Raw genomic sequence first — 24,999 nt, forward strand, 5'->3', positions numbered from 1 at the left:
ATCTTGAGTTTTTTTTTTATTTCTTTTTTATTTTTGTTTGTTGAAAATAGGCCGAAGACATTTTACTCTGTTGCTTGTAAGGTTGTCTTGATCTCACGATAAGTTTAATTTTGGATTATGAATTATTTCTGGCTTGTGATGTTGGCAATCTCGTCCAAATTTATTTTGTGTTGATATCCAACTTTATGCCCGGTTTAAGAGTTCGTAGACGTTTATTTTAGGGACAAAATGATTTCATATTTTGTAAATAGTTTGTTCCTTTTTTTTATCTTATCTGGTAGTTTAAAAAACAGGTATCAGAATTTACTTCAAATGTTTGAACAGTTGGTCTCATTTTGATAGATCAGAAAGAAAAAGGAAGTCTGGTTGTGGCTGTCCACCTCTTAAACATATCCGGATTAGCCCCTCGATACTAATTGCACAGCAGAAGGGATATAACTCTTGGGAACAATCTGAAGGATAATCTTCTTAGCACTTGTAAATTTGTTGCAAGAAATTTCGGTAATCTGACCAGTTAAATTTCCATCCGCATAGACAGTTCTTGTCCAACTGCTTCACATTACTGTACCGTTGACCATAGCAGCTAAGTTCTTGTATAGCGAGGGATATTACTGATGAACGGACCTGATACACAAGAGCAGAGGCCCTAAACATTTGGCACAGAAAGATAGAGTGGGACTAATATTTTATCTCATAGTAAACACATTGGCTAATAGTAGCTTAACGTTATAATTGCTAAATACAAAACCTCTTTATTGGGGTTCAAAATTTGTTAATTTCAAATTTGATTGTGTATCCTTATTCTATTACTTAAGATGCTGGAAGAGAAGGTACAAAAATTTGAGATTTAAAACATGACATCAATGTGTTGTTTAGAAGGGCCATGCACCTGATCTCTATGATTATCCATCCTAGGAATTAGCAGTGCAATTATCATAGTAATATACATACAAGAAAGGTACTTTCTACACAAGAAACTAGGCTTGCAACAATTGCTTGGCTTGTAAGATAAGTCCAAGTTGCTCGTGTAGAAAATGCTGCTCCTCAAAAGAAAGGTTCCTTAGTATCTGCATAAAAATTACGAGAAGGATAATGAGTAGATAATGATCGGAATAGCTGAATAAATAAATAGATAAAAGATACCTGTTCTAAAATCATGTCAACTGAAAAACTCTGAGGCATCACAAATGACTGATGGTATATGTATGCAAACACAGCCATAACCATCTGCGATCGCAGGAAACGACAAATTGCAATGTCAGTGATAGATGATGAAAATGGCTCAAACAATCCTAAGTCGTCTGGGAAGGCAGTCTAAGTGGGTTCAATTATCATTCGATAAAAACTTGATTAATAAAATTCAAAATCCTATTCTAATGTCTCCCAAGTCCTGCCTGATCATTATTTGTCTCCCACTTGGTTTTCTCGCTTGGCCAGCAACAGCAGCTCCTTAGGTCACAAATGCTAACAAATTCCTTTAAGTCGTATCTTTCTTCTTCATGCTGTGATTATAAATATTCTTTGGTGAATTAATATATTTTGTTATACATATTGGACATTTTTAACGTTAAGATATCAATGTTTTATTTTAATACTATTTTAATATCAATTACGGGCACCTCATATATCATGTGTTATACAGTGGGCAGTTAATATTAAGGGGGCTTCATAACATTTTATATGAAAGCTCCTTTCATATTCTTTGGATCTTAATCACAATAGTTAATTGAGCAATGACCAGGATTAATTAGCCTTTAATCTATTAAGATCAAGAGGTCGTGAAAGGGATTTTCACATCATTTCATGTGAAGACCCATTCATTTCATGTGAAAACCCCTTCACATCATGTTGGGTGAAGGCCCCTTTATACTAGTTTTGTCCACTGCAGAAAAAAAAAACTTTGATTTATTGAATTTTACTATGGGTGCAGGTGAAGAATTGATATATGGTTGCATGTGAAGAGTTCAGTATTTGTCAAAGAAATAGGAATTCCTATGCTTGACTAGTTAACTGGTGGATTGAAGAAAAGTAACTGAGAGATAGATAAATATCAAATAATTAAATTGGGGTTAAGCACAAACAAAAAATTATTAGCAAAATCCAAACTGACTTACTTGGCAATCCATTCTGTCGGTAATCCCACCATGTCCTGGAATGCTATCACCAAAATCCTAGAAATATTAAACAATAAATTTCTCATTCTTCAACACTTGGCCTCTTATGCATCAAAATAATATATATATCACCTTAAGTTTAAAGGCCCTTTTGAAACCACTTGCAAAGAATCCTCCAAATGGTGCTATTATTGATGCAAATAAGCCTAATGCTAAAGCATGGCATTGCACTGGTAAATATGCTATTTCTTTCCAAGGAAACTGCAAGAATAATTGAAATGATTCATAAAAATAGTAAAAGAGCAATAATACTAATCTACTGAGATACTGACACAAATGTTTGCCAATCACATTGAAACTGATAAGTAATTATTTATTCCAGAAGATGAGATAATGCTGAAAGTTTCCTTGGACATGGACCAGGAATTTCAACGATGATCTAAGTTTTACATCCCCTAAGTTCTAGTTTCAAAAGCAATCTGTCAGTGCATTCTTTTTTATTTGAGGGGGCATATAAACCAATCATTCAGTGCCAACTTAGAATGCTCAATCGAAAAGATTCATATATTGCATAAATTTCTACACTGACAATGTAGCCGCTGAATGATTTTCAACAACAAATAATCATATCTACATCTCTAAACTGTAAGTCCAAAAAAGAAAAGAAAAAAAACAAATAATAGGCAAATTAATGCAGAATGCTGTTTAACTAAATCATAAATGAAGAAGAGACATATTCAATCAATAAAAAGGTAAAACTTAATCATTTCTTCTCTCAAAAATGAATGAATCTTGATATCATGCATAGTAAGAAATATATAAGTCTTTTAAAAGTTTACCCATTGATGCATCCATCTAGGCACTACAAAGTACTGTGTCTTAAATAATGGGCCAGGATCGCAATGCAGCCATCCAGTCGAGAGGTCCTATAAACCAGCAACCATTAGAAGAGAAGGGGAAAAACTAGTAATCAATTTGAGACTGGCTAAAAATTCAATTCAATAACTTACCTTTCTTGGGCATGTAAGCCATTGGAAGCGGCCCAATATATTTGATAGCTGTGAAAGAAAACTTACATCAAAACTACTAAAAAATAAATTAGAAATTATTAGTAAGAACAAAACTTAGTTTCCACGCGTGCACACACATGTAGAATCAAAAACCAAAGGAAATGTCTAATTAATTAACCAAACATCTGTTGAATTTCCTAAAACAAAATAATTGAGACAAAGCTTATGCATGAGATAAACTACCAAGAAAATAACATGATAAAAAAAAGATGAAATGGTGATCAAACTAATGATCAACAAACACGAGAATTGTACTCACCATAAAGGCAGCAAGCAATGTGGTAACAGATGCCCCAATAAAACCTTCCCAAGTTTTCTTCGGAGATAATTTAATCAGTGGTGTTCTCCCGAAAAAGAATCCAAAAAAATATGCAGCAATATCATTGATGATAATAAGAGAAGCTGGCAAGAGAAACCTGTAAAATGCCAAATGTAACCTGCATCAGCTTATTACACACCACAAATTCAAATCATATGCAACAAAAGCATTTAAATTGCTAACCTATAGTAAGCAATGGCAGTTTCAATACAAGTTCAATCACACTATTTGTAAAACTGGTTATTCCCACTATAAAAGAACATCAATGAAAAGCTCAAGTTTCTAAGACCCAATTATCATGATCCCTTATCATACATTTAAAACAAAAGCATATCATCTATATGATATTTATCTGTTTATTAGCTGTGAAGGAAACATTTCATCCAATTCTCAGCAATTAAAGACCATCTTGTGGAGCACCACCATGTAGAAGAATGATTGCCACATTAGTAGCCAATGGCATTGATTGGCAAGTCAAAAAAATGATGATGATGCCAAAACCATCTGGACAATGTTTACTATTCTTCTAGTTCTATTATCTTCCTGAATCCTCTGTACAAAGTCTCATGGTTACCTCGGTTTCACATGTGACATGTTCTTTCTGAATAATAGGTGTTGGACCATACATGCCGGTAGACAACAAATAAGAACAGTTTTTTTGCATAAGATTTAATGGATATTGTATTAATCTATGTTGAACAACCTTGCTCTGCGAAAATAAACATTAAGTTCAATGGTTCAACATTCAACCCATAAAGAGGCAAAACTGTAAAAATTATTCCAAACTGTATCAACAAATATCCTGCCACTGAGTTGAACAGACTAAGACATTGAAACAAGTACTGTCAAGAACAGGAGATCAGTAAAAGAGTAATTAGACACTTACCAAAATATACCCTCAAATATGTTTGCAACAGCAAAAGCAGACTGCACAAATACCATCAGAAGAATCATATGGGTCCATGCATACTGGCTGAATTGATACTTGTATGTTTTCTTTTTAAGTGTGAGAATAAACCACACAAAACCTAAGCCACCATCCAATCAAACTTGTTATCATTTCTCATTAACATTATTCACAAAAAATAATAATAACACAATAAATAAAAGCAGAACAAAATTCATAACAATGATCTTTCATTTCAAGAAAAGTTAGTTGTAGACCACTGAGCTATTGGTTGGATGTACCAAAACTTATGCTTAAATTGCCAAACATTCACAATGATGCAACTGAAGAATTGATAACGAATCACTGTCCAGGAATAAAGGAACAATTATAGGAGTGTTAAAATGGCCAAGTATAATTGAGAGGGAAAAACATAATGATCTGCTAGGTTCTTAGACAGGCAGTTTCAGAGAGGTAAACTTAGTAATCGACCATTACTCTTAATGCTCATTGTTCATGTAATTTACTAAAACTAAAGAAATGGAAATTTCTCACTGTAATTTTGCATACTTACCAAGTTATAATATCCCAGTTCCCAAACATTTAGTTTGTTTGGATAGGTCATTCTCCATTATTAAGCCCCTTACAGAAAATTTATTTGATTAAAGCAAATATATTCTTTTATTATTGCCAGTAAAACATTCTTGAATCTGCCCTAAATCCCTTGTTGCACCACATCTTAACAAAACATATATAAGTCTTCTGTTTATCCTCTGAGAAATGTCCATACCAACATTGATGTTTCCCATGATTTGTATATTAGTCATTTTATCCTTTATTAGAGTTAAACCTTCTTGTTTGGGGACAGTAATGCTTGCTTTATTTTTTTAATATTCTTAACCATATAAAATTTTAAAATACAACTGTTTTCTCAAGTTACTTCTTTCATTTATCTTTCTTTTGGAAGATTTAGAGTCGGCCTCAAAGTCAAGTAAAACCCTTAAAAAAATAAAAAATTACAAGAGCAGGAGGAAAAATGACATTATCTCAGATGACTACTGGATCATGCTATTGCTAATAAATTTGTCCTCCTATGCAAAATCTGGTATAGCCTACTTATCCACTACATATAATTAAATGTGAAACATATTCAGAAATGTTAATGAAGAAAATTTCTAAAGCACTATTTTCTGAATGCAATCAAAATATCGAAAGTTTTCTGACATTCTTAACTAACAAACATAAAACACATAAAATAAAAGGACAAAAGATTGTGCTAAACAATTTGAAAGAAAGGCCTGACCTGCAATATACAGGAAATAACAAATAAACATCTGATATTTGATAACCATACTGACAAGTTTATAGAATAATTTATCTGAAGTCACGGTGTTTACAAGCTGCCGGCTAAGAAAGCGTCCATAAGTAAACAATACGGCAGTGAAGAAAAAATGCCTGAAAGATGAATAAAAAAACAAATGGAATCAGTGACAAACTTTCCTCCATTTAACAATACAGAAAAAATAAAGTAAAATAAATCTATGTCATGTTTAAACCTATGAAATATAGAAAGAATATTTTAAATATCAACACTTACCAATTCAAGAGCCTAAATCCAGGTAGTTGTCTTTCTTCATTGGCTCGTCTAAGGAGATTAAAAAGCTCTCTTGCCATGAAAATTTGAATGACGCCAATCAAGGCCCAGATATAAAGGTGACCCATGTAGATGATATAACAGAAACCCGCTATCATCCACACTGATGAATAGGTGCGCACAAGCATTGATCTGTATTTATTGCGGTCATTAACAAGCAACTTTGATCCATTGGCTTTATCTGCATCAGAAGAAACCTGGGGGGAGGGGGATTAAAATCCTCTTAATGCTCCATAATCCATAGCAACTTATGATTAAACCCACAACAAAGACCAAAATCACCCAAATTTCGCAGCAATCCAACAAATTTTAAAAAGGGCAATAAAAAGTTAGACCATTGGCTTGTATACATACATTAAAGTAGACCTAAAGTTTGTCCCTTGTTCAATTTTTAGTAATAGAGAGAGAGAGAGAGAGTATTAAAAATTGTTAACACGAAAAATTCATCATATAGCAACTTATGATTAAACCCACAACAAAGACTAAAATCACCCAAATTTCGCAGCAATCCAACAAATTTTAAAAAGGGCAATACATAAAGTTAGAACATTGGATTTGTCCCTTGTTCAATTTTTAGTAATAGAGAGAGAGAGAGAGAGAGTATTAAAAATTGTTAACACGAAAAATTCATCATCCACACTAATGAACAAGTGCGCACAAGCATTGATCTGTATTTATTAAGGTCATTAACAAGCAACTTTGATCCATTTGCTTTATCTGCATCAGGAGAAACCTGGGGGGGGGGGGGGGGGGGGGGGGGGGGGGGGTAATCCATAGCAACTTAAGATTAAACCCACAACAAAGACCGAAATCACCCAAAATTCACAGCAATCCAACAAATTTTAAAAAGGGCAATAAAAAGTTAGACCATTGGACTGTATGCATACATTAAAGTAGACCTAAAGTTTGTCCCTTGTTGGATTTTTAGTAATAGAGAGAGAGAGAGTATTAAAAATTGTTAACACGAAAAATTCCATAGCTGACCTCACTAGGGCGTTTACGATGCCGCATCCGTCCCAAATAATTTGATGGACTGTTGCTGGAGTTGGTATCTCGGTTCATGTGGCCTTGTTGCTTTGAAATTTATCGAGCTGAAAATGGGCATGAATAGAGTTACTACGAGAAAGAGACATATTCTAGATAAAGAAAGCTTAGAAAAATCATCTTTGATTAGCTCTACAACTTAATTAAACTTTTGAGTCCAAACAAATACCAGAAAAATCATACTAAATAAAACTTGATTTCTGAATAGCAATTCCAGAATCTAGATCATTCTACACAAAAAGTGTTACCAGATCCATAACCCATTACAATACTAAACATTAATCCTGTTTCTGATACTATATAAGGTAATAAACGATGTGTATGATTATATAGGTAAAAATATTTGAAATGTCCAGAGCACTAGAAAGAATTTTGTGCTGTGTTGTAGTGAAATATTATCTTGTGTATCGGAATGTGTTTGTATGTAGGATGATGTGTCTAGAGACTCACAACAAAGTAAATAGTCTTATGTAACAATTGTTGTGGTGCATCAGAGCTATGTTGTGTTTTGAGATGTACGATGTTAACAGTGTGTGCATTCTTATACCTAGTTTGAGCCTTGGAGGTTAATGAACTAGACAGAAGACAGTTGTGACTGAAAAGAAAGATTGTAAGTTATAGGATTATGGAACTGGGTTATGTTAAGATTCAAATTCTAGAAGGAAAGCTAAATTATCTTTTATGACTCTTATTCTTGAATCATTATTACTATCATTGAACTCTAGTTACTTTTATTGGTCATTTATGGCATGATTATGGCATGATTATGATTCATGAATCATTCTTCTTATTGTTGAACTCCATTTACTTTTATTTGTTATTCATGCCATGTTCAATTGTAGTATCTTGTTGAAATATCTCTCTAATTTATTTACTATATTGTGCATTACGGATATTGACAAATGTTATGAATGTTATATGCAGGTCAGTATGATAGTCATGTTATAACCAGTAGAAGCATTGCAAACATCAGTTGTTTGCATGATATTATAGTGAACCATCCATTAGATGGCCTATGATCTAGGATAAATATTTGGAACTAGATGGGACACTTGCATGGCCAAAAACCACACACAATCTATATATAGGACACCACCTCCATCCCTATGGCAGTGAGTATGAGGTGTTGGACACATGTGTTTGGGCTAATGCATACTTGATAAGGTATCACTCTGGGTTAGAGTTTAGGGGAAATTTAGAGGTTCAACATCCATGGTTGGTTAATGAATGTTATGTGTACGAAATTCAGAAGCTAGACAGATAATAGTGAGATTGAGCACTAAGGGATGGCAGTAATTATATTGAGGAATGTAGCTACATTGAGCACTAAGGGAAGCAAGGCATTAGAATCATTGAACATTAGCTAATGAATGTTTCTATTATAGTTCATAAGTATGAATCTACGCAATTTATTTGCAACATCCTCCACAACTTTTCTTCTCAACGCCCTCTTTAGCCACTAGGATATCCATAGGAGAGTGAAGCGAGTGCACAATTTGCATCTAGGACACATTGCTTATTAGAGGATTTATAGATATTATTTATTTTATTACTATTGTTTAACTTTACATTTTATTGCTAGATTAAAGAATGTAAAACTATATAAATATTTTTTACTGTGTTGTTTTGGTGTTCAGTTTTGCTTTTGTTAATGGATTTGGATTTTTTTATATCTATTGTTTCATATGGATTGCATTCTATGTGTACAATTCACCATGTGATGTATGGCTTGTAATGCAAACATGGATTAACGTTACCGCATCAAGGATGAAATGCTGACACAAATCTGTTGCAGAAGAAATAATCACTCTAACATAGGTTTCATTCCAAGTAGATGAAACATAGATCCATCTAGGCATCACAAGGTTCCTGAAATATGCTATCCTGCGGCACATGAATTTAAAAACCGTTTGAAGTAAGGCTATATATGACATGTATATGTCAAATTGGAAAAAACTATAAAATCATAATGTTTTTTTTTACATATTTACCAAAAAAAATTATAAATTAAGAATTTCACAGAAAAAAAATACAAACGCTGTAATTGATAAAGAAGTTATATGAGTTCCTTAGTATCTGGGTTTAATTATATAGCCAAAATTTGAAACAGTTTGTTTCATAAGCTGCATTCATGAATACTGTGTTTGACAGTAGTTGTTCCTGCTCATGAGTGGTCTTCATTCTCTTCCATATTCACACAGTCGCATATATACCTAGCTGTGAATCTATCTTTATAAAATAGAAGCTCTTTAGACATAATACCATGTCAGAATTGTCATCTTCCATATAGACAACATCAGCTTAAAACTAAGGTGACGATTACCATTGTCATTATTTTGAAAATATGAGTCACTCATATAGAGATGCATGCATCATAAGTGTCTATTGACTGTATGAACAATCAGTTTGCAGATTCCAGACACCAATAGTTGCAAATTTAAATTATGATGTGACTACGATTAGCAAAACATAAAGCCAATGTTGAGGTAACTTGCTGCTCTTTGTAGTGATTCAGGTACTTCTTGTATCTTTTCCAAGATGATAAGAATGTATGAGAGATAGGTGACTTCATTACTGAGATTTTTGGAAAAATAAATAATTATTTCCAGAGTAGTTGATAGGTGGAATACTAGCATTGTGGTCTTGCACTATTGCATTTAAAATGCATGAATATAACAATTTCATTAGCATGAACATAATAGGTGGAAGCTTCATAATCTTCATCAGCTCAAAATTAACTAGTATAACTACCCATTAACAAGTATATTCTGAAGTCATTAAAATTCAGGTATGCATTTTATCAACATAATGAAATTTTCATAAGTTGGCACTTCCTATAGTTTTTCATCTGTAGACCCTAATATATGCTTGCCAATGAATATCAATGTGCTTGAAAATGATTATTAACCTGTAGTACGCACAGTCATCCAAATTACAATTGCAGTTTGTCTCTATATCACCATTTGTTAAGATAGAGTGTGATTGCATCATTGCTTTGAAATCTCTACTCAGTTTCACTTCCCTATCTGCCATTTATCACTGAACTTCATCTTCCTTTTTATCAGTGTTTTCTCTAGCAAGCCTTCCTTGAGAGAGTTCTTACTACCTGAGAATTCTTCGCAACAAAAGGGCATTTCTTCCAGTGCTTTCCCGAATAGGCTTCAGCTTATATTCAACTGCACCACTGCAAATCCAAGTCTGAGGCAACTACTCCAGATCTCCCTACATTAGTTGATCATCAATTTACTTCAAATGGATTTCTCTTGGCCATCTTTTGTCATTGACCTTAAATCCACAATTTTTTTCCTACAAAATGTATTACGTGATTACGTCCATGGCGGCAAGTCCAACTCTCATCAAATGATCGTCTTTTTTGGACTTCCACAGCTAACAAAACTCGGGAAACTAATCGACGGACCAGAAATAAATTCAGATGCCCATTCCAACCGAAACTCCCATGGAAGAGAGTGACTCCCAGAGGCTAAAAAGATTGCCTTTGGAGGGTTACTAACCAGCCAAACTTAACACACATGAAAAACTTAAGTAACTATTCTAAAACGAAATCGGTACGAAGTCGCCCAGCGATTAAAGAAAGGCCTCTTGCTCGGGCGATTTGGATTATCCGGAAGTATCTCGGCGAAAGGAAATACAAATCGAAGTAGCATCAGCAAGTGGATCGAGTTTTACCTCGGCGGAAGCAGGGAGAGCCACCTCGGGGCAGAAGACGAGCTCTCCGATCTTCTTGGGCTGAGGCGGTGAGGCAGAGATAGGTTTTCTGATTCGATTGGGGCATTGAAACGTGGAGAAGAGCACAAGCACTGGACAAATTCCACGTAACCCCTCAGCTTCAATAATTCCAGCACTTAGCTCGTGTGCTTTTTTGCATCTGAGCCCCTCCTCTAATTGGAAAACTTGCACAAATATATTTTAAAAAATGTTTTTTTACTTTCCATTTTGAGCTTATTTTCTTAGAGGAATAAAGGATAACAATAATAATATATATATATTTGAATATTCAAAAAAATACACCCATCATTAATAACTCACTCATCATTTAAATTGATTTAAATTTTATATAAAAGTTGTCTCTAATTCTTATTCTGTTTGAACATATTTATTTTAAACGTGTATTAATATGTGAAATACGCAAATTAAAAATAAATCCGAATGAATAAATATGGATTTAATAAATCCAAATAGCTTTTTAAAAATGAATTATGATTTCTCATCCAACTGTTACCATCCATGGGCCCTTGCTGGGCCATGACCTTGTCTCATTCGTGAAAATTTGAGAATAAAAAAATGTCACTTTAAAAATAAATAAATAAATTCACAAATCAAATCAAGCATATTAATAATGCGGCCTGATGGTAATTAAACAGCCCATGTGAAAGGCTATATCTGGTGGTACAGTTTGTGCCACGCACCTTTTGGATTGTTCTCTTTTCTTTCATTTCATTTCATTTCTTTAAATAAAAAACTATTTAGGTGTTCTATTGCATCTCATTTCTTTCTATTTTAAAATGAAAAATAAAATCTTGAAATTAGATCGAACAATTCAATAGAAACAGTGATACATTCTCACAGAAGAAAAACAGCTTTGATAAACAATTTTTTTAAAAAAAAAATCTTTATTTCATGAAATAATGAATCACATCATAATGCTAAACAGCATGAAAATGATAAGACAATAATCCACCACCATAAATACACTCGTACGTACATTATCACAGTATCACACTCTCCTCCACCACCTTTATACACAAAAACACTTCATTATTTAATTACTTAGCAGAATAAATAACCAAAGACGACGGCGGCCACCGAAGCCACCGCCGCGGTGGCGGCGGACACGGACGTCGGAGCAGAGGAGGAGGGGGCCGGAGCAGGGGCCGTGGTGGCGACGACCGTGGAGGCCATCACGGTGGCTACGACGGCGAGGGCGAAGAGCCTGGGCTTGAGGGACGACGACGCCATTATCGCCGGTATTACTGAAGAATAGAAGAGGAGGAGGAGGAATTTATTGGATGCGGAGGGGAATGAGTGTGGTTGGGAGTTGGGACTGTGGAAGGAGGAGAGGGATTGGAGGAGGCTTTTTATAGAAGAAATCTATGAATAATTAATTATATTGTGGACATGCACAGGCTGGCTTCAATTGGTTTTTTGGTATATATGTAATTAACAGCGTGGATATATTATATATTGCATGATTGATTGGTGGAACTTGAGAGGTCTACAAATAATGCTCCGGTTGGTGGCCTCCTGGGCCATCCATGAGCTGTTGCTCGTCTGTCAGAACCGCCTACCAATTTTGAACCATTAATTTTAATGGTGTAACATTTTATTTAATATATATATATATATATATATATATATATATATATATATATAATGATAAATTATAATTAAATGATTATGGTGTCTAATGATTTATGATTTAGTAAATCTCCAATTTAATAAATGTGATTTGTGTCTTAATTTTGAAGATTCTATCTATCTCATGGTGTCCGATATACATTGGGGTCCAAGAGAATCTTCCAAACTGTAATGGAAAGAGTTTGTAGCATCTTTTCTGCTTTGTCCTTTATTACTACAATTTATTTTAAAATATCAGTATGCCCGTTATTTTAAAATTTCTTCAATTAAATCAAAATTCAAGATATTGTAATGATAATAAGATAACAAAGCTCCTGTTATTTCAATATGGGTTAAAATAAAAAAAAACGTATTACTTTAAAAGGACAATTTAATAGACTTAAAAATAACTAACTTTGTTTCCAGTTGTGCAGCCATACATTCTGAAAAACTTTTTGTAAATAATATTAAATGTCAAGTCCTTTCGATTATATCATATTGAATCACCTGTACACAATTTTATCTGTATTACTTGTATATTATTTTCCGAAAATTATAATATTTGGTCCTATAGATTTTGGTTGATCTAATGTATGTGTATTGATTCATAGTGTTTATGTTGATCAAGAGTGGTACATATTGTCCCAGAACATAACTGAGTTGGTCATGATACATTCAAGCGACAATATTTTAGAGGACAAGTTCTACTAATTTGGGCCTCAAACAGTAAAAAAAAACTGGTGGATTTCACATTATTACAGCTTCTGAAGGGCATGAACATTTAATTAAAATTTTCATTAATATCAGAAATGAAAAATCAAAATTTACACTTCCATTTAGGTGTACATCATTACATTACTATTGCAAACTGATCAAAAAGGATATGCCAATCATGGCACATGATCAAACCATACGCATGAAAATCAATCGTTTCAGTTGTCACGCACGGGGGGAATACAAAATTTGTTCATTTTGTTTCTTCTTGGTCCAACACACGGCCTCTTCTCCAGCGTCAATGTCCAGTGATGGCCCAACCTCTGAACTATTATTACTCATGCCTGATAAAAGGGTATTATCAAGGAGAGGATTTGAAGGAAAACAAAGAGGTTCATGATATAAAGCAAGGTACTAAATCCTGCACAAACACAATCTAGTTGAACAAACAAAATGCACTCTTGAAATAAAGCAGAAACAGAGTTTTGCCTTGTAGCTAAAAGTGATAACAACTTTAGCTGAAAGCTATTCAAACTTGTTGATTGTTCAAAGATACTAACGTTCAGTATGTGCACGTTCTAATGTACAGAAAACTAAACAGTGATTTTGCTTTCTTCAAAAGATGCAGATGAAAAAAATATATATGCAAATTTAGCAAGCTTATATAAAAGATCATGTGAAAGTTACAATGCAAACATAGATAAATTGCAAACCTGTTTTTTCTTCTTTGGCCTCCTTTTTCTGCGTGGTTTATGGACCTCTAAGCTTGAACTAAGGTTGCTGTGCTGACCTTTGACTTCATTTACCAATTTCAAAGTTTTAGAGGAAGCATCGTTCCTTCTAATGAATGCTTTGCTAGATCTAGATGCCACATCAGTTTCTTCATAGTTTCGTCTAGATGGCAATAGCTGAGGTGGCAGTGAGAGAACTGGAGCAGGGACCTCCTTCAATATGGATTATTAATGGAAGATGTCAAGTACAGATACATGGAAGAGAAGAATGGGAATTGATTTTTTTTTACTATAAAATTGGCAGGGAAAATAACCTGATTCCTTGAATCAGTGAACCTGACAGATTTTTCTTTGACAGAAGCAGTCGAAGTTGATTCTCTGCAGATACGACATCAAATATTCCACATGAGAATGAAGCCAATTAACACTAAGAAAGACAGCAGCACTCACAAAAAGAAAATGTTGCTTCATATTTTAAAGACACTACAAAGAAAGAGGAAATATTTCTCTGAAGAACAATAATGACGGGTTAATCACTGTTAGTCATGAATTAATCTGTCTCTGACAATCAGAATCAATTCCATAACTTGAAACCTCCAACCAACTACATTGCTTGAACATAGATAAAAACACAATAAAACTTGAAGAGAATATTTCATTGATGTACAATCCAAATAAACTTACACCTTATATCATTAAAATCAACTTAGAAAACAGATCTGAGTCTAGGACAAACATACTGTATTGAAAAGTTGCGTGCTATTTGAAGTGGATTGCACTATGATTTCCTTATTGACAACTTCTTTAAGTTAATAATGTCTTGCTCAGAAAATCTCTACTGCAGTGATTTTAACAAAGGCTTACATAAAGAAAATTGAACGTGCCAACTCAATATATAAATATGAAGAAGAACTAGAAGGAATTGTGTAGTTGGATACTGATGATACTTTTGGCAGAACTTCAAACTCTAATGGCACAGAAGTATCAATCCTACTGTTGTAGTTTAAGCTGGTCCAAGGAACTGACCAATCTTCCTAGTTTGGAAAAGGTTAGCAGGAAATAATAACAAGCCTCCGATGTGGCCTTATTACACTATAATGCAAATTTAATGTGGCATGAACATTGACAGGTGGATGGAATAAGCTCCCAGAAAGCAGCAAATTTCAATTAGAAACAACCCCAAGGAAAGGTAGATTAGTAACGTGTGTTCACAAGGATTAAAGGGAAATAAGAAGATTGAGAATGTAAACTGCTGTCGCAATAACTTGTGAATGACTTTAAACCATGAATTTTTGGCGGAGGTGCACGTGCACGCACACCCACACACGCGCGCGCGCGCGCCCGCGCGCCCACACACACTAACTACCGACTCGTCATAGAAGTCGTTATCAAATAAATTAAATAATTTTATTTTTTAAAAATAATAATAATCCACCTTGACGATACAAAAATCACCACCCAATCCTAACATCCTTCAAGAAATGTCATCCTTTGGCACTAATAATACTTGTTTAACATCAGTATTGAAATTTCAAAAGATTGAAATATAAAAAAATGAAACCAGAGAAAATTTGAAAATTTATGGAAATGATTAATACCTGTTATGACCAATACACATTGAGTTCAATGTAGTGGCATGCATACAACATACAAAAAGAACTATAGCAGAATGAAGCGTAACAAAACATAAACTTTGCACTAGAAATTTTAACAGTCACAAAATTGAAGACATAATGAACAAAATTTTTGGCTTACCTGTGCACACTAATGAAACATTGAAACCTTATGGAAACAACTAGAATAAAAAACTTTGAGAAGAGTTCTCCATATTGTTCAAAAGGCATACCTAGCATTATTATCTGCGGGATCACAATCTCCTTCATCGCTTGACAAATTATCCAAAAAGAAATCATCCTCAGTCACATCTAAAGCATCATTTTCACTTGTTTCTGCTCAGACAGAATAAAAATATTCAATCTTATGGAAAGTAGATGCACAATAATGATAAGTTAGTAGTTTTGATGATAATTGAGTAATTGTATTGTCTGATTTTCTCAGGTGTTCATCTGCACTGATCCTTAAAATGACAACTATGAATCATGAGTCCAAGGCAGTTTTGCCACAATAGCATATATGAATTCCAGAATAATGCAAGAGAATGAAAAAACCTTTCAAATCTTCACCATTAGAAGCGGCTTCTACAAGATTGGCTTTTATCTGATCACGTAACTGGTTTCTTTTTTCAACAATTTTTGGATTATCACCACCAACAAGCAGTGAAACATATCTTTCATTCTTTGGGAAAAACTGCACCAAGAAACAAGATGATAATTAATATTATCTTTCCATTTCCAGTAATGCCTACGCGACTTCTCCCAGGACATATTGAAATCAAATTACAAGGATAAATGTAAGTTGAAAGAAATTCTATTCAGATATTATCAACCAATTTTCTGAGTTTTCTATACCACATATAATGAGAGAACATAAAAGTAAGAAGATTATTAGTCAGGATGCAAAAATAATAATAATAATAATAATAGACAGAACTTACTCTAACATAATTTAGATCTTCTCTTAATTTCGAAAGCTGATCCAAAGTTCCCTCTTCTGAGGCTTGGTCAGAGGAGGAACATTGCTTTTCGAGCCGTTTTATCATCCTCTCAATCTTTCGCCTCTCTAATTTGGGATATATTGTCAGATAACAGAGAAAGACAAGAAAATCTTAAGCCCCAATCAAGAAGAGCCATTATATGGAACCTACATACCAAAAAATCTTATTCTTTTGTCTTTGAGATGAATCTTATGGTCCAATGCTGAGCGAATTTGATTGTCGTGCAGCTGCTGAAGCTCTTTCAGCTTTTCCTCTTGAGCCTGTCTTACATCATTGGGTAGGTCCTAGGAAGTAGGAACAGCTAACAAGTTAGAAGAAGGAATAGCAATCAAGTATTAGATATGAAAAGCAGCTTCTTTAAATGAAGTGGAGCAACTGGATACTAACTTTATAACTGAAATAGATTAATGAAGCAACTGAATACTAACTCTATAACCAAAATAGATTAATGAATTAGCTGAAGATATTGAAGTTCAGAATCCTTCTTCTAGTTAGTCATGAAAGAACCCATATGATTAACTTTACATTTTGAGTCAGTAGTAGATATTCTTTACAAAATAGTTTGTATCTATTCCACAACTTTTGGCAAGTTCACCTACTGTCCATGATAAATTTCCATTCAAGACAAAAAACATTTCTTTTGGAGTGAGAGGGGGAAAAAGCCGTGATAAATCAATTATGATTATTGTTTTATGACCAGTTACTTGTTACATCTTTGTTTTTTTCTTTAAAAGATATGCCCTCAAGCACTGCCAATCAAAAATGACGATTTTGTAAACTTCTCCGAGGTCGTCTCGTTTCTCAAAAAACTTGGAATTCTATCAGCTAGATACTGATCGTGCATTGCAAGAGTTCCATGTGCTACACTAGTGAAAAATTAACAACAAAACTGTGATCGCGTATCAAAAAAGATTTTAAAAGTAAATTTAAGAAAAACCCTAAAAACACACAAGGTACCTTACGGAGAAACCTCTCGACGGACCGGATCTGGTTCTTTATAGAAACACTTTTCTTAGGGTTCTTCTGTGGTCCCAACGCCTTAGGCCGCCGACCGGGTGCCCTCTTCTCTTCAGTCTTGCTCCGGGAGAAGCTTCCGGCAGCCATTTAGTGCCGGTTCCAACTAGCAGGGATCCTGATCCCGGCAGCGAACAATGTCGGGACGGAAAACTATTTGGTGGTAATCGAACTTGGAAGCGTTTATTACTAGGGTTTATATCGCGAAGCGAAAGGAAGGGGTTGCTACGAAATGGGCCATAATTATTGGACCGCAATCTTAATTGGGCCTTTGTATCCAGAAAAGACAATTTAGCTCTTATAACGTGTAAAATACTACACATATTAAAGTAAATTGATTCAATAATTTTTTTAGTTTAATTTGATCAAAATTATTACATGGAGAGAATATTTTTATATCCAACTACTTTTTAATAATTTAATTTTAAAATAATAAAATTATTTCAATTTTATCCAAATTCTTTAAAATTATTATAGAAAGAAGGGTGCACTTCCTTTATTGACTATAAATAATGAGATGTTCCTTTGTCCAACTATCTTCCCCATCAAGCGATCAAGATCATTTAGTTAAAATAATATATTAATATGGTTGATCTCAGACGTTAATTTGGTTGTCCAACTACTAAGATCAAATAATCAGACGGCTAAAATGGATTGTACTCAAGAAATATCATTGAGGATCAGGATCCCCTACCTAATTTGGATTCCACAATGATACCGGTAGCAAGATAAGTTCATATTTTATTATAAAAAGTACGTATATGTTGCTTCTTTAATTTGGTGGGATTTGTAGTACTTGATGTCCTATAGAGGAGTCTGGTAATTGAATCAGCACATCTCATTAATAATTTCCCTTTGTACTTAATCCAATTCTTTATAGAATTCCCTTTGATTATTAATTTTTAATCGTCTCAGTTTGATAGGTTGTAGTTGTTAATAGACTGATTGAGATTTATTTTTTTTTTTAATCGTCTCATTTTAGTTGTAATTGTTAATAACTAATTAATAGAAAATAACTTTAAATGGTCCAGACCTAATCCTGATCATCAATTGCACATGTTTCGCATGATTGTGTTCCATTCTTTCTTTGAAAATATCCTTTTATCTTTCGGTTTGCATCATTAATAATTATTGAAAGAGATTTTGTTCTTCTATTTTTTTAATAGATATAAACGCTTCACTTTGCATAGCAATGGATGTTCATCGTCTTTGACTTGAAGGTCCATCCATTAATGGCGCTGGACTATCGTCGTTGAAGGAATATTCATTTCGCTGCAAGTGTCTGCGATCATGGAGGACGATCGCGGAGTTCATATGCGAGAAGAGTGAGTTCTTATCAATTTGATCACCTACCGTCTGTCACTTTATTGATACTTTATGTATCGAACAGATCTGCGAACTGTGACACTGATGACAAATTATACCCTAATCGTGGACGAGCAACAGATTGCGTTACAGAGAAGATGACCGACACAACCCTCCGTTAACGGGAAGCCAGCAAGCTCTGCGCCTGCTTCTCGTACCTGAATCCTTGGCTCAGGGATGTGTCGGCGGTCCACACGAAGATCCCCCCGAGCTTCCCCTGCTTCTTCAGCTGGCTGCACGCCCTGAAGAAGCCATTTTGGGGCGTCAGCCCGCCGGGATTCTCCTCCGTGTTGAAGCTCGCCAGCAGCCTCCCTCCCCTGTAGTTTCTCCTCTGCTCCTCGAAGTACTCCAAGAACTGCGCCACCGTCGTCCCTCTGTCATACGCGTAGAACTGGAAGTTCACGTAGTCGATCTCTCGGCTGTACTTTCTCCACAGCGCCAGGTAGTGCCTCTGCACGTCGCCGTCGGCGAACGGCGCGATGGAGGCGAAGGAGATCGTCCCCGCGCGCTTCAGCCGCGTCACCAGTTGCCCAATACTCTCGGCGAACGCGTCGGGCGTCGCCAGGAAGTGCTCGTAGTCGACGTCGATGCCGTCGATGTGGTACTCCTCGACGAGGGAGGTGAGGGAGTCGACGGCATTCTTGACCCAGGAGTCGACGGAATTGGGCGTGAAGTTGGCGAATTCGCCATGGACGGAGTCGCCGCCGAGGCTGAGGGCGACCCTGACGTTGGGGTGGGCCCGCTTGATGGCGGCGACGGCGGCGGGGGAGAGGTTTTGGTTGTCCCAGAAGATGTTGAAGCGGCCGTTGGTGGGGGTGGGGGAGGAGGAGGTGGTGTAGTCGATGGCGAAGGCGAGGATGTAGTGGAATTCGACGCCGGAGGACACGGGGACGTCGGAGAAGCGGACGCCGGTGAACTCAGCGCCGATGTACTCTCGGAAGAGGTTGGAGGAGGCGGCGGATGAGGAATGAGCCATCAAAAACGAGAGCAGAGAGTAGATCAAGAAGGAAGAGGAAGCCATGGGAGCAAGTGCTCTAAGCTGACTGCTGAGCACGACGGGTAACTGCTTCTTTATAGGATTCGATCCGGAGCTTAACCGGATCAAGATTCGGTTCTCTTCAGACCCGTTAGAGAGAAAAGGACGTAAGCTGCAATAGAATATAGTGGCGTAGTTTCTACAATTACAAGTCTACAAAGACAAACAGACGACGCTAGACGAAACGGGTTAACGGACGTTGATAAAGAAACCAAGCATATAGCCAAGGGCGGCGAGGAATGGGCGCCACACAGACAAAATTTAAGGCAGCCGGCAAAATGATTACAAAAACTTTATTTGACGAAGTGCGTGGAGTGTTCGTTTCGTGTCGATTTAGTAGTTTTAGCTTCTAGATTACTTTGCAGAGCGGCCATATCGGGTCGGATCCAAGGAATATAGAAATGGCATCCCATCAGACGTCATTGCGGGGATTAGAATCATGTGGCGGAAGGAAGCGTTGACTTGGCCGCCCTATAATGGTGGGTGACGCGTTGACGGAGATGGGAGAGCTGTCTAAATGGTTGGCAGCTTTGACAAAGTGAGGCCAAAATTCTTCGCGATTTTAATATTATCAACACACTTTTTTTATGGTCAACAATTTTGCCGATGCGTCGTCTGTCCTTTTGTTGTGACTGCTGCAGCTGGAAACGAGCAATCAAACTAAATATACAAAAATAATATTTTAAAAAAATGAACACGGATCAGACGAACCTAACAAAATCTTACACATCAAATCGATCCTTACGCGAGCGATTTTATTCGAAGGTCAAGATTTTATTAATTTGCATGTGTTCTTACACTTCACATACAAACGCTACACTCGACGTCTTAACGTTGACCGCTACGACTGCGCACAACTCAAAACCTCTCCTTATGTTTTTTACGCAGTCAGCGCAGTCTCTCGCCATTTTTATTTACATAAACGCCGCAGCCGCCTCCAGCACCGGCACGTCCCGGCGGTCGCCACCGCTGCCAGCCTCTCGCTCCTCCGGCCCAGCTACTATAATCTGCTCTTTCTGCGCCTGCAGCACCTCGTCCACCTCCCTCTCCGGCATGTCGAACGCCAGCTCCTTCGCCACCCTCTCCATCTGGTTCCACACGTTGTTTCTCCCCGCCAAGAAGTTCCTCTCGTTCTTCTCCGCGAAGATGTCGAAGCAGATCGCCTCAAAGTTGGCCCTTTGGCGGCCACCGGTGGACGCCACGGTCACCGACGGATGCCCCGGCGGGATGACCACCAACGAGCCCGGTCGCACGTGGGACCGCACCCTTTTGTACCATTGTCCTTCACCCTGACCTTGACCTTCCTCCTCTCTTTGGCCTCGACCTTCCCTCTCCCTGCTCTGCCTTCTGTTGGACAAGTGAGGGCATATCGTCTCGACGTAGCCTTCTCCCTCCACGACCATCACGATCTTGATTGCCCGGCTGTTGAACGACGGCTCAATCATAGAACCCTGAAGAAATTATTAACAATTGAATTCGATTACTATACCAATATATTTCCCCCCTCAATTTTCTTGAAATCGATAGATCCATTTACTTGGGTGATATTAGCGTAGGAAACTTGGATGTCGTGCTGTTTCAGCGGTTGGTAGTCGTTGCCGTCGGCTTGGTACATGTTGCCGCGCTTGCTCGAGTGAGCCGGGCGCTTCCTTAGGAGATTGAATGTGCCCTTGGATTCTCCAAATGGCCATTGCCGGCCTTCGGAGGCGTGGCGGCTCAGCCCGTGGATCTGCTGGTCCGACGCCCTCACGATGCCCGCTTTCTTCTGTTGCTCGAACAGCCTCTGCACCCGATCTCTCCGCGTCTGCAGTCTCAGGCACAGTTAAAACAAATTAAGAATTATTCACATAAGTAGAGAATTTGACGGAACAGATCGCAAATTATTATTTTTTACATTGAAAGCCGCCTCGAGGATCTCATCACTAAAGCTCTTGAGAAAGTTTTGTGCTCCCGCGCCATAGAATAACTTCAGGGAAATTAATTAAGAAGTGATCAGTTGCCGCGTAAATATGGAAGGAGCAAAATATATAAGTTTCTACCTCGAAGAGACCAGGAGTTGAAACGGGTATTAGGAGCTCGATCAAGATGAGCTTCTCGTGGCTGTCCTTGTTGGTCACATACTTGATGGCTCCTGCAGGAACCTTTATTACGTCTCCATGTTGGAGCTCGTAAGTTTCCTTCTTGTCCTGGCAAATGAGAGTGATGACTCCGGATCCTTGGGCGACGTAGGCGATGGCATCAGCGTCCAAATGTTTCGGCAGCATGAAGCCATGCGGCTTCAACTCGGTCAACATGATGCGGTAATTGGCGATGCCCAACAGCAGCTTGGACTTCTCCAGGAAGTTGGGGAGAACCCTTATGTCACCGTGCTCTGTTTTCTCTATCCAACGGAAGCTCTCGCGGTCGAAGAGATAGGGGTTGTGCTCTTCTTCTTCTTGCTCTTCTTCCCACTCTTCCTCCTGGTGACGAGGGTTCCCCTGACGGTGTCCGCGCTCCTCGCCGTACTGTTCCTCGCACCACCGTTCGCACCTCAGCTGCTGGCTCTGGTCGTACTCCTGCTTTCGGCAGTCCTCGCGGCACTCTCGGAGACGCTCCTCGGGGTCTTTTCTATTGGTTTCTTCGAGTTCTGCAGGTCGTTCTCGTCTCTCCTCCTGGTATCGCGCTTCACATCGGCCGACGCACTGGCGGCGTTGCTGCTCGTCGTGTCGGCTGTGCTTGCGGCACTGCCTAAGGCACTCGTCGTACCGCTGCGCAGCGGGGTCACGATCCTCTCCTTGCTGCTCTCGCTCCTGCTGCTGCTCCCTCTCTTGCTGGTATTTCTCATCGCAGGAGCGCTCGCACTGCATCCTCTGTTGCTGTTGCTGGCATTGTTGTCGGCATTGCTCCAGCCGCTGCTTGGGGTCGCCCCTTGGGTTGTCGTCGAGGACGTCTTCTAAGGACAGGGCTACGCTGGAGGACACAAAAAGAACTACTGCGAAGAAAACGAGCAATCCTTTGAATTTAGCAGCCATGGCGATCGAGTAAAAGCCTGGTCGATGAGTGGAGAGGGATAACAATGGGATCCATTTATAGGGTCGGAAGAAACGATGAGTAAGCGGAAACGGCGAGGAACGAAGTTGCATGAGAGGAACGTGGCGCGCGGGTCATGCTGCCATGGCGACGTGGAGCCGACGACGAAGAAGAAAACAGAGGCAGTGAGAAGGAGATAATAACAAAGCACCGGCTTTAAGGCCAAGCCCACGTGTGAGGGAATCACGTGCGGAGATTGGGCGCATGCGCGAAACGTGTCGGACGGGAACCAGCGGGTAAAGAAAATTCACTTGCTCCACTCTTGCTCTCGGCTTTACCTTCGCGATCCTTCTGCTCATGGCGGCCGCAGGAGTCGTGCTTAACCACATCGCTAGGTCATCGCCCGACGTGAAGCGCCTCGCTGATTTCTACCAGGAGGTACGCCTTCATCGTGCTCCATTCTCTGTACCCGCCGGAATCGATTATTCTCTCCGTTTCTTTTTTTCTCCGTCGATTTAGGTTTTAGGGTTCGAGCGGATCGACTCTCCCAAATTCGGAGAATTCGAGGTGATTTGGCTCCGCCTCCCCCCGTCTTTCTCTCTTCATCTCATCGAGAGGGATCCCAAGTCGAAGCTCCCTGAAGTTCCGTCGACGGTCCTTGACCCAAGCGCCCTTCCCAGGGGCCACCATATCTCCTTCGGCGTCTCCAACTATGATGCTTTTGTACAATCGTTGAAGGTTTGATCTTTTCTGAGATGCTGCGATTATTCTGCTTTAGCTCATTCAATTGTTTGCTAAGGCATTCCTGAATAGTATGCACAAATTGTGAAAAACAGGAGAAGGGGATCAAAACGTTCGAGAAAACCCAACCGGATGGGAAGACAAAACAAGTTTTTTTCTTTGACCCAGACGGTGAGTTTATTTCCGAAATTGTGAATTAGGGATTACATTTTTATCATTTTTTTTATCATTTGCAATCTACATTTGCATTGCTTCTCTGGTTTTTATACCTTTCATCTGAGAGATGAAATTAAACATACGGGTTCACGATCTGTTTTTTTTTTGTGGGGTAAAAACGTGCTTTCTTGGTGGCTCAGGGTGTAATTTCTAGATGAGTATAGAGCTTAAACAAAAAAGGATCGAGCAAGATAAACAATCAAACAGAGTGAGGAAGTGGGTTGTCGAATCAATTAAATTTGACCCTAAACTAAATGATTGCACTGGTTCCATCAATCTATGAGTTTATCTCTTTCACATGATCATAGAACAGATGTATGTTGCTAATTCCTGCAATTTTTTAAATGCATTATGCTGCCAGAATAATGTTGCAAGTGTCTATTTTGTCATGAATTTAACAAACAGTTCTATTGCCATCAAAAGAATATGAAATTAAAAAGACAACTGATTGTCTCAAATAAATAGTAATAGTTTCACTCTTTAGATTCTCTCTACCTTCTGATTTTTGCGACACGGATATAAACCTTCATGTTTGTCATAAATATACAACTTTTTAGTAGATTCATGCGGAATCAAACATATACTGTGATCTTAGGAGTTTAGACATTCTGGCTGATCCTGTTATTAATACTCAGGCATTGCACTTATTTCGTTTCTGAAACTTGTATTATTCGATCAAAGTTCTCAACCTGAATGTAGTTGATGCAATAGGATAATTCAATTCTGTTCCCGTGGTTAGAGATTTCTCTGACCTTTCCGACATTGTAACTCCTCTCTTAAATGCATTCTGACCAATGCTTCTCAGTTCTCAGAAAAGGGTTGGTTCCAATTTAAAAAATTTGCAGGTAATGGATTGGAAGTGGGTAGTTGGTAAGCAGCAAACCTCTACTCCAAGATGAGAGTTTATGAAGGCGTGCCTCACTGCTGAAGTCAGTGAATAAATAATCAAGCTTGTATATATTAGTATTTTATGTCTATCCGTGCTTGCCTTTTTCTCCTACTTGTTTGTCTGGATAATGTGTTTCTCTAAAAGCTTAAGATGGCGTTTGTGTTGATGATGATATGGTTGAAGTCAATTAATCCATCAATCATTTTATACTTGTTACTAAAATGCTGT

The 24,999-nt window shown here is 37.7% G+C and overlaps 5 protein-coding genes across 6 annotated transcripts; 1 reads left to right on the plus strand and 4 right to left on the minus strand.

The window, feature by feature from the left end:
- Positions 1-816: 816 nt before the first annotated feature.
- On the minus strand, positions 817-10,898 carry LOC141825236 (phosphatidate cytidylyltransferase 1-like). 2 transcript variants are annotated; one of them, XM_074712621.1, is made up of 13 exons: positions 10,775-10,880; positions 8,845-8,971; positions 7,028-7,134; positions 5,987-6,240; positions 5,693-5,844; positions 4,390-4,531; positions 3,444-3,600; positions 3,125-3,172; positions 2,954-3,040; positions 2,247-2,375; positions 2,115-2,171; positions 1,144-1,227; positions 817-1,067 (listed from the first exon to the last, which is right to left on the minus strand). In XM_074712621.1, the coding sequence occupies exons 3-13, from the start codon at positions 7,103-7,105 to the stop codon at positions 978-980; spliced, it is 1,278 nt and encodes a 425-aa protein (XP_074568722.1). In that variant the 5' UTR covers positions 7,106-7,134; positions 8,845-8,971; positions 10,775-10,880; the 3' UTR covers positions 817-977. The 2 variants fall into 2 exon arrangements, with proteins under 2 accessions (XP_074568722.1, XP_074568721.1); XM_074712620.1 differs by lacking the exon at positions 8,845-8,971 and having other exon boundaries at positions 10,775-10,898.
- Positions 10,899-13,228: 2,330 nt separating this feature from the next.
- Positions 13,229-17,657, minus strand: LOC141825221 (uncharacterized). The gene is made up of 8 exons (XM_074712606.1): positions 17,459-17,657; positions 16,656-16,785; positions 16,442-16,566; positions 16,056-16,194; positions 15,734-15,836; positions 14,202-14,265; positions 13,870-14,100; positions 13,229-13,500 (listed from the first exon to the last, which is right to left on the minus strand). The coding sequence occupies exons 1-8, from the start codon at positions 17,603-17,605 to the stop codon at positions 13,495-13,497; spliced, it is 945 nt and encodes a 314-aa protein (XP_074568707.1). The 5' UTR covers positions 17,606-17,657; the 3' UTR covers positions 13,229-13,494.
- A 1,216-nt stretch (positions 17,658-18,873) lies between these two features.
- On the minus strand, positions 18,874-19,904 carry LOC141825252 (chitinase 2-like). The gene has a single exon (XM_074712636.1). It carries the CDS (start codon positions 19,899-19,901, stop codon positions 18,999-19,001), a length of 903 nt encoding a protein of 300 aa, XP_074568737.1. The 5' UTR covers positions 19,902-19,904; the 3' UTR covers positions 18,874-18,998.
- A 926-nt stretch (positions 19,905-20,830) lies between these two features.
- Positions 20,831-22,927, minus strand: LOC141823360 (vicilin Cor a 11.0101-like). Its single transcript, XM_074710635.1, has 4 exons — positions 21,956-22,927; positions 21,811-21,882; positions 21,454-21,720; positions 20,831-21,367 (listed from the first exon to the last, which is right to left on the minus strand). The coding sequence occupies exons 1-4, from the start codon at positions 22,925-22,927 to the stop codon at positions 20,831-20,833; spliced, it is 1,848 nt and encodes a 615-aa protein (XP_074566736.1).
- Positions 22,928-23,239: 312 nt separating this feature from the next.
- LOC141823364 (glyoxylase I 4) lies at positions 23,240-24,943 on the plus strand. The gene is made up of 4 exons (XM_074710640.1): positions 23,240-23,363; positions 23,445-23,663; positions 23,762-23,837; positions 24,728-24,943. The coding sequence occupies exons 1-4, from the start codon at positions 23,283-23,285 to the stop codon at positions 24,754-24,756; spliced, it is 405 nt and encodes a 134-aa protein (XP_074566741.1). The 5' UTR covers positions 23,240-23,282; the 3' UTR covers positions 24,757-24,943.
- Positions 24,944-24,999: the final 56 nt, after the last annotated feature.

This window comes from Curcuma longa, chromosome 3 (genome assembly GCF_044706935.1).
Source record: "Curcuma longa cultivar G26 ecotype Majalengka, Jawa Barat chromosome 3, ITB_CL_G26_1.1, whole genome shotgun sequence".
Taxonomy (NCBI): domain Eukaryota; kingdom Viridiplantae; phylum Streptophyta; class Magnoliopsida; order Zingiberales; family Zingiberaceae; genus Curcuma; species Curcuma longa.

Excerpts from the sequence above, each read along its gene's own strand:
- LOC141825236 (XM_074712620.1), bottom strand. The coding sequence starts at position 7,105 with ATGAACCGAGATACCAACTCCAGCAACAGTCCATCAAATTATTTGGGA. Across the intron at positions 3,601-4,389 it reads ATATTTGAGGGTATATTTTG|GTTTCTCTTGCCAGCTTCTC; the intron begins GTAAGTGTCTAA and ends GGCATTTTACAG. Across the intron at positions 3,173-3,443 it reads CATTGCTTGCTGCCTTTATG|CTATCAAATATATTGGGCCG; the intron begins GTGAGTACAATT and ends TTTCTTTCACAG.
- LOC141825221 (XM_074712606.1), bottom strand. The coding sequence starts at position 17,605 with ATGGCTGCCGGAAGCTTCTCCCGGAGCAAGACTGAAGAGAAGAGGGCA. Across the intron at positions 16,786-17,458 it reads TCGAGAGGTTTCTCCGTAAG|GACCTACCCAATGATGTAAG; the intron begins GTACCTTGTGTG and ends CCTACTTCCTAG. Across the intron at positions 14,101-14,201 it reads TCACTGATTCAAGGAATCAG|GAGGTCCCTGCTCCAGTTCT; the intron begins GTTATTTTCCCT and ends TCCATATTGAAG.
- LOC141825252 (XM_074712636.1), bottom strand. The coding sequence starts at position 19,901 with ATGGCTTCCTCTTCCTTCTTGATCTACTCTCTGCTCTCGTTTTTGATG.
- LOC141823360 (XM_074710635.1), bottom strand. The coding sequence starts at position 22,927 with ATGGCTGCTAAATTCAAAGGATTGCTCGTTTTCTTCGCAGTAGTTCTT. Across the intron at positions 21,721-21,810 it reads TCCTCGAGGCGGCTTTCAAT|ACGCGGAGAGATCGGGTGCA; the intron begins GTAAAAAATAAT and ends CTGAGACTGCAG. Across the intron at positions 21,368-21,453 it reads CCTACGCTAATATCACCCAA|GGTTCTATGATTGAGCCGTC; the intron begins GTAAATGGATCT and ends TAATTTCTTCAG.
- LOC141823364 (XM_074710640.1), top strand. The coding sequence starts at position 23,283 with ATGGCGGCCGCAGGAGTCGTGCTTAACCACATCGCTAGGTCATCGCCC. Across the intron at positions 23,364-23,444 it reads TCGCTGATTTCTACCAGGAG|GTTTTAGGGTTCGAGCGGAT; the intron begins GTACGCCTTCAT and ends CCGTCGATTTAG. Across the intron at positions 23,838-24,727 it reads TTTTTTCTTTGACCCAGACG|GTAATGGATTGGAAGTGGGT; the intron begins GTGAGTTTATTT and ends AAAAATTTGCAG.